The following is a 16,998-nucleotide window of genomic DNA, read 5'->3' as shown; positions in this document are numbered from 1 at the left end:
TAAGGCTGTGGGGGTTTCTAGGGTTTCTAAGGTTTTCTAAGTCAGTAGAACTAACTCAGTGAGGGAGGAGCCATCATACCCACTATTTTTAAAAAAAGGAAAAAGGAGAGGTATTAATCTTTTCTTGTCTGTCTGTTTTAAACATGCTGTAGTGGGTGGATCAGACTGGCCTGCTCCCACGTAGGAAAATCACCCAGCCAGCAGATGCTGAGAATGAGCCTGGCTCTGAAAGGAGCAGGTTACGGATTCAGGACCGAGAGTTGCAGGAGATCTCAGATGATGGCTGGTGCCTCAGCATGCACCAGCCTTGGGCTTCTTTGCTGGTCAGAGGAATCAAAAGGTAAAAGAGGGCACAGAACAATGATCTATTCTCAGCCATACACAGGTCTTGCTACAGGGTTGGGAAAAGAAGCCATGTTCTGTTAAGGAAGGGATTTTCAAACAGGATGCCAGGGCACAGTGAGTTGTCACCAGATCCTTTGAAGGGTGCCTAAGGAATGAAGAGATAATCAGATAAGCTAAGCGGGTAAGCCCAAGGTCAGGCTGGTCCCAGCCTGAATGATCCTCCAACCCTACTGCCTACCTCTTCTGCAAAGAGGTAACATGTTTTGTATCAGTGTAACATATCAGTGTAACACATCAATGTAACATACCAACATGTTTTTTAAATTGGTGCCTCGAATCCCATGAGGCTGCCTTGAGTACAAAAAAGATTGAGAACCACTGCTCTACACACTTCAGAGGGTGAAATTTCCACTGTACAGAGATCCTGAGTAGGTGTTTAGGGTGGCTGGCTCTAGGTAATAGGAAAATACAATCCTGGTGCTTTTCAGCTAGTTCACTAATAAGACAGGCAGGCCGTTTCCCTGGAGGAAAATATATGTGTGGGAGGTGTATAAACAAGGAGCTGTTCATCCTCCTCCAGACATGCTGATGCGCATGGAGACTGCAGAAGAGCCAACTCTGGTACTGGAAAGAGCCAGCTTTTTTATGGTAGATTAGTAATGGAGACTTGAAAATCTGCCAGCGAAACCAGGGCAGGCAGAGCTTCCATCCTGGTGTACTGAGGATAAATACATGAGCAAGAAAATGTTTCTCCATCACAAGGGAGCAAAAAAGGGCCCGAGGCTGGTTTAAAAAAATCCTTTGCAGGTTGCATGCATAGTTTTAGGAATCGATTAGTAGACAAGCACTTGGTTGAGGTGGTTTTGAGCAGGAAGTTTGACTAGATGACCTGGAGAAGTCCCTTCCAGCCCTACTTTGTTAGGATCTGTGATCACTTGCAGCATCTAGACTAGGTGTCACTGGGGGGAATGAATACATGTAACGCTTAAACTGTTTAAAAAGCAGTTTAAACTGCATGCATCCCAGTGTAAAACCAGTGTAGAATTTTTAAACATCCTGCAGTGTTTTACAAATGCACCTGGATAATCAGAGATTAAGCTTTCCATCACTAGTATCTGGTCAGTCCTCCAGGTATCCCACACTGTATCACTCCTTTCCCCCAACCTATGCACTGCAACTGGCTGCTCTGGTACTCATATAAAACCCTGCTGCCCCAGCCTCTGTTGTCTGCACTTCACCAAAGCCTGCAGCATTGCAGGCTGATCTGGGAAGAAAATGGGGGGAGGCTGACCAGGTGTGGGAGTGCTGCCTGGACCCCTGCTTCTGCATTTCTAGGGCTTGAGTGCTCTGGGGCTTCGCACAGTTTCTGCCTCGCCCTGTGGCTTTAAAAGAGCATTTTCCCCAAAAACGTGTCAGAGGGATGCTATCTGGACCTCTGCTTTTGTGTTCCAGAGGGTAGGGAGCCCTGAGCCTGGTGGGTGGGGGCACCTTTAACTGTAAATGTCCGCCAACTTCTGGGTGAGGCAAAACTATGGTACTGCACAATGCGCAGTTCATACCACAGACTGACTGCCGATTCAATGCTGTCAAATGTGAATTGGCCCATTAATTGTTAACTCTTCCTCACCTTCCAGGCTGTACCCCTGCCACCTGCCCTGTCCTGCCCTGCCCTGCCCTACCTCTGCACATTCCACCCTTATACACACATCTCTATGCAGTTTCTGGCAATGAAAGTTAAATGAGCAGCTTTCAGGCACCTCCTCCTCACCCCACCCTCACCGCCTCCCAAATCCTTCTGGGACTCCATGCCACGGACTGGGTTTGATTGCAGGGAATGAAAGTGATTTAGCAGCCTTATTGAGAAAGTCCTTTTAAAACCACAGCAAGACGCAGAGATCTTGGGCTGCTCCCCTGGAATGGAGAAGTGGGGGTTTAGGCTGCACCCCCTGAATCATCTGGCTACCCCTTCACCCACAGATCAGCCTGGGATGCACCAGACCCTGGTCATTTGCCAGGAATTGAAGTAAATTGATGAGCAGCTTGGGGAAAAATAATCTTTAAAAGCTGTGAAAACTCCAGCAGGCCTGGAGCACCCAGAAACCCAGAAGCAGGGGTCCAGGCAACACCCCCTTTGCCCACACATACTCTGGCACCCTCGCTCAGGGTACCACCACACAGAGTTTGGTAAAGTCTTTATTGAATTCAGTTGCTCCTTATTAAACTTGATGTTAGTGAGAAGGGGAGGCATAAAATTGCAGTTGGGTTGGATACCCACTGCTACCAGTTGTGTGTGTCCACAGTCGCTGGGAGGCACTGAATAGGGGAGGAGGTACAGGGCAGGGCAGCACTCCCAGCTGCTGTCTCCACATTCCAGTGTAATTGACTGTAAAATGTCGGGAGAAGTCCTTGAAGTTTCTGAATTTTTTTTTTCCAAAAGTTTCTGGGGAGGTGCCTTATAGTCTCTTAGGGCTGAGAGGACATCCCTGTGTGCGGTGCTGCTTGATCTGAGTGGTGTGGAAATACCAGAAGACAAGCCCTTGGTTTAAGATGGAGTATTATATGCTGATAGCCATAGCCTCTGGGAGTTGCACCTCAAGAAAAAAGCAGTTAATGACTACTTGATGTAGGGGTATGGACCATGTTACTCTTCTGACTGAGTACCCTAGAGCTTCTAAAAATGCCTATTTTTCTTGATATGCAAAAGTTGAAGCAGAAGGCTGAAGTTTTGTAAATATGTTGCATGATCTAACAAGCAGTATTCTTTTTGCCTGCAAGAGATAAGTGGTCCTTATCACTCTCACCCTGGAGTGTTGAGGACATGCTTAGCTTGCAGCAGTATTTCGTGCCTCTTCCCTGCATAGTCTTGTCTCTGGAGTACCAACAAATGTTTGAGTTTATGTAGTTAGAGGGGAGCTTTCTTTCCCAGGGCAAAGCTTGCTAGCGGGAATTTCATAATGAAGCATAACTTTGAAAACTAGTTCATGTGGGATCTCAGAAAGGTTTCAGTTTTGAATTTTTCTTTACTCTTCTTAGGGTGGAGGGCAGGACCTGGTACACATCTCACCGGGGGCGACTATGGATAGCAGCTACTGCTAAAAGGCCTTCTTTGCAGGAAATCTCAGAAGTAGAGGCTGTCTACAGAATGCTTCACCAGAAAGGTGAACCTCTCTCTGGGTCTTTCTGTTTTTTTGGATATGTGTAGCTATGTAATGAGAAGTGTCGGTTATTACCATTGCTCTTTTTAACCTTCCTCTCTCCTTTCCGTTCTCTTTTTCCTTTTAGCATTTCTCCAGCCAAAAAGGGCAGCAGGGTAGTTTTTGACCCCATCCTTTTGACTAGTCAGAAATTCCCAGCACAAGCACTTAGAGAATTGTGCCTCATTTCAACAAAGCCTCATAGCAGTGAAGGGCCTGAAGTTATTTTTGGTTCAGGCATTAAGACCTTGCTAGTGAGTGAACAGAGGACCTGGTGCCTGAGTGTTTCTGCACTGAAGTTGAAATGCTCATCATGCCTTACCACCACTTTAGAATCCAAGGGAAAAAAGCTGTAGGTTACTGTGCAGTTCTCTTTCTTCCTCTTATGTGACTAGATGAGCCCCAGGCATTGAGTCCTAGCCAATCTGCTCCAGGCTGCGGGGCCAAGTAGATGCTGCCTGTCAGTGCAGTATTTCTACATGCTAACTAATCCAGATGTGCTGCCTCTTCCTTCCTTGGAGCAAGCAGCTCTGCACTCACTATGGAACACCAGGATTCATCCCTGAGAAGCCACAGCTGGGGAAAGATGTGCAACAGTCTAGTGCTTCTGTCTGGGAGTCTAGAATCTCCCTATCATGGCTTTTCTTGGTTGTTTACTTTATCATAGAATATCTTAGTATTATAGAGAAGTAGGGTTTGAAGGGATCCTTAGCGGTCATGTAATCCAGTCCCCTGCGTGTGGCAGAATCGTCCGTGTCCAAATCATCCTATATGAAGCCATAATCTAAACTATTTTTAAAACTACCATCAACCCTGACACAATATAAGATATAACATTCTAACCCAGGGGTGGGCAAAATGTGGCCCATAGGCTGGATGCAGCCTGCCAGGCCATTCTATCTGGCCTATGAGGCCCCTAAAAATTTTTGAAAATTTAATATTTATCTGCCTCTGGTTGCCTGTCATGTGGCTCTCGATGGCTTGCCAAAACTCAGTAAGCAGCCCTCCACCCGAAATAATTGCCTGCCCCGATCTAACTTGTCACAGGTAAAGCAGGGGGACCCTAGCAGCCGATGTCCCGCTTCTATAAAAGGTTGTTAATATATGCTCAAGAGATCCCAGGTAGAGGGCCACATCCCCATTACAGAAGGCAAAAACCCCATAGTCCTTACCAATCTTTATGAAAACCTTCTCGCCATCATCACAAGTGAAATAAGTGTTTCCGACTCCGCTCAGCAGTTGCCTGCATCCCTAGACTACCGTATGAGATAATGCAGTGTAACACAATCTTTGGCAGTCAGAGCTAAGGGCATGGCCCAGGATTGGAACAATGTGGGTGCTTCAGGTCAGTCTCGAGATGCAGTGAATGAGTATGCTGAGAGCACAGTCCTGGCATAGCAGGAGTTTTGTAAGTCAGGCTTCAGGTACATGGACAAGGCAGGCAGAGGCTTTGCCTTTCCCATTGTATGATTGGCTTATGCCCATGCTCCAAAGAAAATTTTCCTGAGCAGTACACCATTTGGTTGAAAAACATGTAAGGAATTAGAGAAAATAAAATCTCTTTAATGTCTTTTTGTGCTTCAAAATTCTGTGCGTGGAGGGAGGGGGGAAGAGATGAGGGCAAAGGCATGCGTTTCTAATAGAGAACACATGGAGGACTGGAAGGGTCACAGGCCATACCTGTGCCCATGCTCATACTCTGCTGCTTTCTTCCTCTTGATGCAGATGTGGTATTTCCTACTGATTACCCCTCTGGCTGCCTTTTGGGCTGTGTGGACTTGACTGACTGCTTGTCCCAAGAGCAATTTAAGGAGCAGGTGAGTCAGGCGAATCTGCCTTTGGGAGCTGACTTTTTAACCATTTGCTTACAACTCCTGCAAACTAGTTCTTGTTTTTTTTTAAATATATCAATCCATAGGCAAGGGAGGAGAATGACAAAGAGATGGTCTTATCTATGTAAGGGGGATAATCCATTTCTGCAGTGGTTTCCCTGAACCAGTGCTGAAGATATTTGAAGTGCTGGGCTAGGCCAAAGCATTGTTACCACAGGCAGCAGCCTTGCCAGGAGCTGGTTGAAGTGAGAATGTACCTTGTACTCAGTGACTGTTTTGAAACTAGTTTTGCAGATTCAACATTTGTTATTTGCACCTGCTTATCCATATCAGCAGCAGGTGAGAGAAGACCATGTCTCCCAAGTGTTCTCAGCAGCCACAGGACTCCCTGGGGCTGACAGGCTTTTGCATCAGATATGGCTCCTTGGGCACCAAGCAGCATTCTCCAGGCCACTGCAGGTGAAACTTTGGCAAACTTGCTGTGCTTTGGTAGCTTCTTTGTTAGAAACTTAAATTTCACACCAATGCTACCCTGATTAAGGACCTTTATTCCACTGATGCTAGCTCCTTTGGTTCCCCTTAAACAGACTCTTCATGAATACTGTCCCAGTTAAGCAGTAGTTGTTGTCATGTGCTTATACATAGGCTCCTAGCCTGCCTCCCCAGCACGGAAAGGACTGACCCCATACTCAGACCCCAGGTGAGGCTTGTTCGTCAGGGCACAGTTTATTCACTTATTTATTAACTGCAGAATGTACAAAGGAGTACACAACCCAGCATTTCCCCTGACCAAAGCAGACTATGGGGGCCCTTGGGCCCTTTGTGTCCATGTGTGCATCTCTGCTCCATGGTTTTCCACAGGAGCCAGCATCCCTTCTGACCTCTTACAGTACTTTACAAGAACTACTTGACCATCTCAGATGGGCCTGATGGAGGGTTCCAGGCTTCCCAAAGTTGGGGTGATTACACTGAACAGGAGCAGGAAGAGTGTTAGAGACCAAGAGGATGTTTCTGACTTGGGGTACCATTTCTTCTCTGTTGTTTAATTTGGTTTTCAGAATGAAGATAGGTTAGAATATGAGCAGCAGAGGGCGCCTAGCCACTGAAGTACAACAAAAGGCTCTTGCATGCTGGAGCCAGGGTTGAGCCTGCTGCAGAGGTGACAGGATCCTAGAAAATAAAAAAGGGGATCAGTTGTGTCATTATGTCCAGTTTGTGGCTAACACAGGATTGTTTTCCTGTTATGCATTATCCAATGTGGTATGCAGGCTAGTTGGAAATGAGGGCCTTTTCCCTTCTCTGCTGTCCTAAATGGAAACTCTCATATCCTGTGACAGATTGTACAGGTAGGAAATGTGTCCTGATCACCACTCTCTACTTTTTCTTCCTTTGACAGAATCCTTTCACTCCTAGCTCCACCCCATGGAGGTGCCCTAGGTGTGTCTTCCCTTCATTGGTGGTTATGGCTGTTAAGTAACAGCAGACATTTGTCATAGGCTTTCCACAATTTGTGTGAACATGAGCAGTTTGTAATTTGCCTTTAATTGCTCCTCAGATATTAACCCCTCCAGTCCCCTAGTGAGCATTAATTTCTCTAAGTTCCCTCCAGTTTGCTGAAATCTTCCTGCTCTTGGAAGTTCCTGGAATGGAGCATGGTCCTCTAGGTGCACCCATGCCCAGCTGTAGAGAAGACTGCTTCCTGTCTTCCATCAGTGCTTTGACACCTTGTCTGTACAATCTAAAATCCCCTTGACTTTTGGTGCTACCCTACTGCATTGTAATGCTTGTAACCCTCAATTTGCTGTCTTCCAATATTGCTGTCCAGATTCTTCTTCCCAGTCATTGTTTGTATGGTTTGTATTGATTTTCTTTCCCCGTAAGTATTAGTGAGAGCTGTCTAGGTTGCTGATCTGCGCATGCTCCCACTGAAGTTAATGGCAAATCTGCCTATGCTAAGGTTGTTGACAGCTGTCAACAGCAGATATATAGCTGAACCAGTGCTGTAAACACCGTGAGGGTAGGCAAGACCAAATTGCAGCCTGCGTCAGAAACCAGAGTTGAATCTCACTGGGGAGAAGGGATCAATATTTTTTGCGGGACTGGTGCTGGATGTGACATAGTCCTGTTGGCCACTGTTGGTTTCTTAGCACAGGTTCATCATCAGCTGGTACCAAAACCAGTGGGTAGGTCTTGCTCATTGCGGGTAGGTCTTGCTTGACCAATCTCATTTCCTTTTACGACCAGGTGACCTATCACCTGGACAAGGGAGAAGAGATTGATGTCATATATCTTGATTTCAAAAAAGCCTTCAATCTGGTATCCCATGATCACCTTAGTGAAACTGGGCAATTGTGGCCTTGGGTCCACCATGATCCACTGGCTGGGAAATTGGCTCTGTGTTGGACCCAGAGGGTGGTGGTTGACGGAAGCCAATCGTCATGGTGCCCTGTGACCAGTGGGGTCCTCCAAGGCTCTGTCCATGGACCCATGTTGTTCAGCACCTTCATTAATGATGTGGACATTGGAGTCAGGAGCGGATTGGCCAAGTTCGCCGATGACACCAAACTTTGGGACAAAGCATCCACACCTGAAGACAGGAGGGCGATCCAGGCTGACCTGGACAGGCTCAGCAAATGGGTGGACAAGAACCTGATGGTGTTTAACACTGTAAAATGCAAGATTCTCCACCTTGGGAGGAAAAACCTGCAGCATCCTTATAGGCTTGGCAGTGCTACGCTGGCTAGCACTACAGAAGAAAGAGACTTGGGGGTCATCACTGACCACAAGATGAACATGAGCCTGCAACGCGACGCTGCGGCTAGTAAAGCAAGCAAAAAGCTGGCTTGCATCCATAGATGCTTCTCAAGCAAATCCCAGGACATCATTCTCCCCTTGTACTGGGCCTTGGTGAGGCCGCAGCTGGAGTACTGCGTCCAGTTTTGGGCCCCACAATTCAAAAAGGATGTGGAGAAGCTTGAGAGAGTGCAGAGAAGAGCCACGCGCATGATCAGAGTTCAGGAAAACAGACCTTACGACAACAAGCTGAGAGCTATGGGACTCTGTAGCCTGGAAAAGCGCAGGCTCAGGGGTGATCTTATGTCCACCTATAAGTTTATCAGGGGTGACCACCAGTATCTGGGGGAACATTTGGGATGACATGGTCGAATAGTCATGAGCTACTACAAAACCGTTTCAGGCTGGACATAAGGAAGAATTTCTTTACTGTCTGAGCCCCCAAGGTCTGGAACAGTCTGCCAGCGGAGGTGGTTCAAGCACCTACATTGACCACCTTCAAGCAAAATTTGGATGCTTATCTTGCTGGAATCCTATGACCCCAGCTGACTTCCTGGCCTTTGGGCGGGGGCTGGACTCATTGATCTTCCGAGGTCCCTTCCAGCCCTGATGTCTATGAAATCTATGAAAACAAGTTTTCAGCAAGGAGCATGTTTATGTTTCTCAGTGTAGACAAAGCCCTCTTAGCCTTAATACAGGCAGCATGGAGTGCTTAGTTTTCTTTGCATTTGTGCTGTAGCAGTAGAAAGCAAATGAAAGCTTTCAAGTATAGAGCACGGTGCTGTAATATGGCAGAGGAGATCACTCCGGGAGGACGAGCTGTTGGACTTTCAGACTTTCCATTTGGATTGTCCTTTTTTTTCCCCACCCCATTCCAACTCCCGATGGTTACTTCTTTGACATTTGCCAAGTAAGAGAGGAACTTCCCAAATACAGCATCCCTACATTTTCCAATGAGACCCAGCATTTGAAAAGTCAAAGTTTCCCAATCCATTCATCATTGTGTGACAGTGGCCACTTGTTTTTTTTTCCTTCAACATCTGCACATTTGTTTCTGGTCCCTCTGCCTCATCTTTCTCCCAAGCACGGGTGGTTCTTTTCCCTGCTTCCAACTCCCGTCAACGCCTTTAATATTACTTCCCTGTCCTCGCTGGTGCCGACATCCGCTTGCAATTTAGTATTGCCTGCAGATTTAATTTCCTTGCTGTTTGCTTCCTCTGTCAGATTGTTAATGAAGCTGTTTAGTGACACCCTGCTGGTGTTTTTCTATCATCATCATCATTTAATATTTCTATTACAGTTGTGCTCAGAAAGCCAAATCAGAGTGGGAGTCCCAGTGTGCAGCATGCAGTATGCATACAGCTAGGTGATTTCAGGGTTATCACCTGCCCTGGAGAGGTTACCGTTGCATTGTTCGTTACTGGTTATTCATTTTGAGGATTTACCTTTTGTGCTGTAACCTCATGCTCCTGTGGGACCCGTCCTGCAGCACTTGCTTTAGTGTGTGCCTGGTTCTGTTGTGACTTCATTGGGGTTGTTTGTGTGAGGCACTTGGGGAATGATGGTATGGTGACTAAAATGATTGCAGCACTGGCAGCTGGGTCATACAGGCTCTGATCCCAGTTGTGCTCCTGGTTTCACTGTATTCATTTGGGCAAGTTGCAGCCTCCATGGACCTGTTTTTTCCACATGTTGGATGCCACTGCGGTGTTAAAGATGGTGCAAAGCTCATTTCGTTCCTAAAAAGTGTGCTGTGATCATTCAGTGGAAGATGCCCTCAAAGGGCAAACAGTGATCAATACATAAGCCCGCTGCGTGAATTGTGACTTAAGCTTGTGACTGCAGAGAAGCTAGAGCGCCTTCCTGAACTCAGCCTGCGAAACATAGCTGTCTGTTCCACTGCAAAGAGCAACACTTCCCGTGATGTGGCAACTCAGCTCTGTATTTCCAAGTGAGTCTAGCAGATCTAGCATTTTCTGGGTTCATTTCCTTTTATTATGATCAGCCTAAAATATACATTTAAATTAGAATGATCCCTTTGTTTGGGCATTTCTGTGCTAAAGGTGACCTGGAAACCTTTCTGCCTGCCAGAATCAGAATTTACAGACTGCTTTTTTTCTGCTTGTGGCCGATGTCACCAACACCTTAAGCATTACGTTGAGCTGCCTTCCTTTTCCTGCGTTAGGTGTTAGTGAGCTCATCAGTTGTAGCTGGGGAAACTCAGAATACTACATTTAGGTCTTGGCAAGGATATGAGAAACTGAATGATTTACATTGATTCTCTTTTAAAGTGCACTGAAGTCTCCACACATTGTGCTAATGATGTTGGATCTCAAACAGTTTTCATTTTGATTATGAAAAAAACCCATTTCCATAGCATTTATACAAGTATTTCTAAACTGCTTAGAAAATGTGTGGATATCTCTGCGTGTACACTTATTTCTCCCTAATTTCTCTCACTGTGTAATGAGAGAGAGGGATAAAACCTTAATTTTCAATATCAGGTAGTTACCTATGAGAGAAATAAAGAATGTATTCCTCTCTTTTGAGTGGGGACCTAGCACTCTAAATCTGCCTGAGGGGACATGGCTAAGATTTTCTGTGCCTGGCAGTCTAGTGTCTTTTTCTGTAGCTTCACCTCTTCCTCTCTGGAGAATTGAAACCAGATATTCTTCTTGTGAGTGAGAAAACATTTTTATTCACTTCAGGCAAAGTGCATCCAGGGAGTCTGTGCTATTAAGATTGGGAATAATGACACATTTTCCTCTCTGTTCATTAAGACCTAATGCCCAAGCCTCGCTGTTGCCAAATTGCACACATCTACAGTTGTAGGGCTAGAGATTTGACTAGCATGCTGTGAGAAGTGTAGCTAGGCCACTTAAAACAGTTGCAGCCAACCCCCAGGCCCTTTGGATCAAGCAGCCCCCAAAACTAGTGTGTGAAGCTCAGACAATGATTATATGTAATCCATTTCCAGATCAGGTTGTGTGAGGTCTAAATCTGGCTTTTAGGGACCTGGAGACACTACAGTAAGCTTGTCTGTACTCACCCTTCTGTCTGTGTGCTTTCCAAGGCAGATGACTCCTCCCTCTCCTGAGTTTTACTTGTCTGTGGCAAATGGAGGAAAGTAGGGCTACAGTGAGTTTGGATTTTAGTCCCTGAGAGCCACTGGAGTTCCCCCTTATTTAAGGTGCTGGGGCTTTCCATTCTAGCACAGTGGTTCAGCACCTTCTTGGACTCGGGGCATCCCCTGCTAGACCCAAGGCGGCTCTTGGAAATTGCCAGCTCTTGAATTTTTACTTGTTTATTTGATTATGGAAAATACCAGAGCGTTTCTTGTGTCTCAAAGAACTCAGATAAACCACAGCAGGTCAGAATGATTTTGATGGTACAGATTCCTGTTTGAAATATCTGGATTTATCTTGTGAATTATGTGTAGGTGTTTGCACACCTAATAGTGCCAGAGCACCCTGGTTGAGAATCACTGCTTTAACATAAGCCAGCGGGTATAGAGGCTATTGTTCAGCCTGTTAAGATGCAGGAGCAATTACCAGCTGATGATGATTAATTTAGGAACTCATTAGCATGCCAAAAAGAATCAAATGATAGAGGCTAGTTTGCCCTCTTCTCTAGTTTCAGAAACCCTAGGGAAAAACCGAAACCAAGGTTGAAGTGTATGACTTAATTAATGGTGACTCTGGACTTAGCCTCTGCTACCATTTTAGTAAGCTAGTTAGTGACTTAGGAGTTAACTTTGCTTCTGATGCAGTCTGTGCTCTATGTAGAGTTGAAACTTGCCTTTACTAACACTGAAGCAAGGGATAAGGTAACAACATTCAACTCAGGATTCCATAGGCTTGGCTGCCACTAGAGTTTCTTCTTCCAGGCTGCTCAACTCTCACTTTGTGGCTCTGGTTTCTGGAGAGACAGGCCCAGCTCTCTTGTGCCAGGGTTGGGTAATGGGCCACCATCTTCCGTAAGTAATGAGAACCATTTCATAGCAGGAGCAGCACCAACAGGAAAGCTGAGGTGTTTCAGGCAAACCGTACCAGTCTTCTGTGAAGTTGTCAGATACCTGGAGCAAAAGAGGGAACTCCCATCTTCTGATCTGGGTTCACCCACAAGTGAGAAGTCATCTTGTGCAAGTTAGCTGCTACATAGCTCAATTAAAATACAAATTTGCTAGGATTACACTTGGTCACATACATAAATGTCCATTATCAGATAACTGATGAACTTCATAACCCCCAGCAGATCAATCAAGCCATTCGTAGAAATATATAGTTCTACAGATACATTCTTCAAGGAGAATTAGAAGAGCTCTCATATGATTTAATCAGCAGTACCTAAAACCAATGTTTTGCTGCCAGCAGGGTTCAAAGCTAAGACGGGCAAGGTAGTGTACTTGTGAGTGATGGAGTCCGCAATGAGCAGGTTGTTGCTTAGACACATTTGGGCTTCTAAATTATTAAAATGGGTCTTTAGAAAGTATTTTTGGGAGTAGGATTGTTTTTGGCATAGCTGGACACAGCTGAATCATCTTCAGGCTTAACCCTTTGTAATGCATGGATATGAATTTTAATCCATTAATAAGAATAACTAATAATTATAATTAATAATGGGGTTTGTTCTGCTGACTGGAAAACTCTAGCAGTACTATCAGAAGGGTACAGGTACTCTGGGTTGCTAAAGCAGCAACAAATACCCCAATTTTCATCTTTCCCAGCCCTCCAGTTGCCTGTTTTCTTGTTGCTCCCACCTTTCATCTGACTGAGAGCAGTGGGCCTGCCCCTGCAGCTGACATTAGCCCTGCCTCCAAGATCTCTCAATGTGGGAATGAATGCATGAAACACGGCTTTCAGCCGAGCCAATTATCCTGGCGAATGTTTTTCCAATCCCTTTCAGTTTCCCTCGATGGTCATCAGTCACCCTATAAATGTGTCAAACCCATCCTGATGCAGCTTCCTCGGCTCACTTTGGGCAGGTGATTTTCTGCCTCCCCGGCAGGGATTAGAATTGCTGAAGGTTTCAGTGACACTAGGTCACTTGGCGCTAGGAAAGCAGAGGTGAATAGAGCATGCTCCAAGATTGCTGGCACTGCAGGCTCTTCCAAAGCCTCTGAGAACCTGAGCTGTGTCAGACTGTTCAGTCTTGAAAAACCGAGTGCGGCTCAACTAGCTTAAATATCAAATCCACATCTCAAAGTCCTGTTCCTATTAAATTTTAATTGCTTCCCCCCCCGGGCCATTCCAGCCAAAGTACAGCTTGTGGTATAGAAAGGCAACTAGATCTGGACTAAGAACTTTTATGCAGACAACGCTTTCTGAAGGTAGAGGTGCCTGATAAGAAGAGGTGATCTTGGGGAGAATCCAGCAGTGACCCTTGTTTGTCCACTGTTCTGCATTCAGATCTGACTGTGTCCTGAATGAAGCACGAGTGGGGAAAAGTAAGCAGTGGGGGAAAGTGTCACCTGAGAGACATAATTGTGGGAAGGAGAAATGAAGGCAGCCTAGCAGAGCTTCTTGTACATCCCCATGAAAGGAGCTTGTGCAGCTTGCCAGCATATTATCTGCCAGCAGCAGATGTAAGCTCTCAAAAACAGCAGGGAGGATGTTGACTGCAACAATGCATCAAGGCTGTGGTTTGTAACCTCAATAGTAAGGCAGTTAACTTTTTTTTTTTTAACAAAGACATTTTGATTGCCAGATCCATAACCATTAGCAGCTGTGGTTTTGAGCTGTTCCTTCCTCACACGTTGCAGTCTAGACCTAACAGGCTTTCAAACAAAAATTTGGCTGGTAGCTCCTGTTTTTGTTTTTCTAATCCTCTTTTTTCCTTCTGCCGATCAGAACCGAATGTCATTGATTATCTGTTTCCTAGCTCAGCCTGCTCCAGAGCCGTTCCCTTCCTGTCAGCGTAGGGCCCGGTGCCTATTGGCTAGGCAGTAGCTGGTGTCAGCTCTGCTTGGAGCTATCTGGGTTCTTAGTCCCAAGGAGGTGGTTAGGGGGGCATTAGTAGCAAGATTAGATCTACTGCAAGGATGCTGAATGCTTTGTTTCTGGGCTAGTAAATCTGGCAGCGTTATGCAATGCTGCACTGCCATGGGTTTCTGTATGGGGAAACTCCCAGCTCATGTAACAAGCCAGAATGCGGTTTTGAACAGCACTTGTTTCATAGTTTCCACTTGGGTTGGAGAAGCGAGAAATGAGGGGGAAGATGATGGCTGAAGTGGCCTTTGATGCAAGAAACATAGGTGAGGATGCCAATCCAGTGGCCCCAGTTGAAGGCTGTGTTCTGCAGAAAGCCAAAGCCCCAAAGTGTAATGCTTTACTGCACTCAACCAGCACATTCATCCCATGTTCTCAACATGCATTACAAAGCTGGGAAACTGAGGCATGAAAACCCTTGCCCAGTGTGCCCGAGTCAGTCAGCTTTAGCAGAGTGGTAGAACCCAGGATTTCTTTCCATCATCATGTCTAACAACTGGGACATTATCACTTTTGGTAGACAGATATGCTGGTTTGTGGGAACATACCTTGAAAGGTTGAACAGAGGGGCTTTTGGTGGGAGGGAGGCTCTGAGAATCCTGAAAAGAGCAGTTTCTCTCCAAAGATCAGTAAAGGTGCAACTAAGCTAACAAAAATCAAACCGAATCTAAAGAGATGCTTTAGTGTGAGTCTGCTCAAGAAAGTGACAGAAGAGGACATGGCTGCTCACTTCCCTGGATGCATTAAGTATTGGGCCTGCTGACTTGGAGACAAGAAGAGAATTTGCCTTTATTTTGAAACAGTCTAAGTGCCACAGTGCTAAATTCCATATGGACACCATCTACAGAGCTGCTAACTTAAGTTGCAGCTACTGGCTTGATTCTGCCTTCAGTTATCCTTGGGCAGCTACCATGGCAAAACTGAAGACAATCCAGCCTGCAGCATCTCGATCCCTAGCAATGATCTATCAGCTGGAAGGATCCCAGCTTGATCATAGGCAGTTTGCAGGTCTGGCAATGAAAGGAACAATCTCCTAATTTCTGAACAAAAGAGATTTGACCTCTAAAGTCACTAGGTGAGCTCAGAGCCCATCCTACAGGATGGCATTCTTAGATATGCTTTTCAGTATGGCATCTCTCTGTGATATGGAGCGGGCTGTCCAGGGGATGAGCTTTTGAAGATCCCAAAGAAACAAAATGTTAGAAACATTGAAGCCAGGACTACTGCAGATGTCAGGATATGAAGCCAGGACTACTGCAGGTGTCAGGAACCTGACAGATGAAACAATCCGACAGAACTTGACTTGCCAAAGAAATGATCTGGAAATGCTGACATTTTGTGTAGAGATTGCTTAAGGGAAGCAGCATGTGATCATGTTTCTCCAGCTTCTACCTCTATCTCTAACAAAGCTAGAGAAAGAATTATTTTGAAAATGGTGCTTTCATGTGAGGCACGATCAGGCATGATGTTGATGCACATGCCAAGCGGATTATAGTCCCAACCGTAGGCTGCACGTACTGCTCCTCTTCCAGTGCGGTTGCTTTTCCTGGTGTAACCCCTGCCCTGGTGAGCTACAGTCAGCACCAGACAGGCACTGAATGTACAGATTTCTTTCTTGATTTAAAACATGGCATTTCCAAGCAAAAACCCCTTCCCTGGACTGGCCTCTGGAGGCCAAGCTGATACAAGTCTGCGCCAGTGTTTTTTTCTGTCTCTGTTGTTTTCATCAGAGGCTCTAAGCAGTGGACCTGCATGGATTACTGAAGCCTTGTGTAGGAAGCATGGATTTCACAGGTGTCTTGCCCAAGGTCAGGCTATGACTCTGTGCCAGAGCTGAGAACAGAATACAGATCTCCCATGCCGGTTGCTACACCATAAATGAACTGTTGCTTGCAGCCAGTATGTGGGTTTCTTTACCTCAGGCTCAGCCCTCTGGACTATAAGCAAGGCAAAGGGATCCAAATTAGTGTTCTTGTAATTTTGGTGGTCTCTGGTTTCTCTGGACCTCTTGGGTGTTGGTCACGTTTCTGCAGCGGAGTCCAAGTTGGCACTGACGCCACTGTTTGGCTGTGGTACCTGTGCCACTTGCCAGAAACGGCCGACTTTCTTTTCTCTTTTGGAAACTGCTAAAGAAACATTTTCTAGCTGGATGGTGAGCAATTTCCCTCAGGAGAGGAGGAGAAAATGGCTGTTTAGTAGTTAATTACCTGTTATGTTAGTCTGACAGCTATGAAGCTTATGAGGCATGAAAGATGAGTGGGTCCGCCTTTCCCACAAATCATGCTGAAAACTGGGTGAAGAGCCTTGTGCAGCGGCCAGAGCCTCTCGCAGCCACCCCCCAGGCTTCCTCCTTCACCAGCCCTTGCCTTCCTCTTGCGGGGAGCGCCTTTGCTTCCTCACCTTCCAACCTGGGGACAGCCAGGCGGCTTCTTGTAACGCTTGCAGAAGTCAGCATGGCCTGCAGCGCATCTGTGCCTGCTCTGGATGGCTGATTTATGGCTGCACACAGGCCTTGTTACAGTGGCCCCGTGCTCTTTCTGAGGGACCTGATCTCTGCCAAGGTTTTTTTGTGTTTTGTTTTTTAAGTGCATTTCACAGTGAGTAATAACTCCCCTCTCCTGCCAGCATAAAAAGGGTCTGCTTGTCTGTATTCGTTCCAGACAGTCTGGCTTTCCAGTGCTGTCTGTCTTATTGTGAAGCTCTTCAGCAGCATGGGGATGAAGCCCAGGCTTGAGATGGCTTCCTGGGCTAGCAGTGGCAGGAGGAGTTTGGACCTCTTTCATGTTCTGGGCCTAATGAGGCCTGCGAGGGAGCATAAGGACTGACTTATGAATGCCACCCCCATCA

At 46.1% G+C, this 16,998-nt stretch overlaps 1 protein-coding gene across 3 annotated transcripts in view; it reads left to right on the top strand.

Annotated features, from left to right (window-relative positions):
• The window catches only part of TRIP4 (thyroid hormone receptor interactor 4), a 91,182-nt gene that overhangs the window by 21,090 nt on the left and 53,094 nt on the right, over positions 1-16,998 (top strand). For all 3 annotated transcript variants that reach the window (XR_016439441.1, XM_090029886.1, XM_090029884.1), the window contains exons 9-11: positions 153-340; positions 3,379-3,503; positions 5,265-5,356. Coding sequence is in view for 2 of the 3 variants with exons in the window: in XM_090029886.1 (XP_089886012.1) it covers positions 153-340; positions 3,379-3,503; positions 5,265-5,356 (405 nt within the window). In the remaining variant the exon portion in view is untranslated. The remainder of the gene's footprint in view (positions 1-152; positions 341-3,378; positions 3,504-5,264; positions 5,357-16,998) is intronic.

Source organism: Crocodylus siamensis, chromosome 15 (genome assembly GCF_052110815.1).
Source record: "Crocodylus siamensis isolate JL-2025a chromosome 15, ASM5211081v1, whole genome shotgun sequence".
Lineage (NCBI taxonomy): Eukaryota > Metazoa > Chordata > Crocodylia > Crocodylidae > Crocodylus > Crocodylus siamensis.
This window is presented reverse-complemented; position numbering and strand designations above follow the sequence as displayed.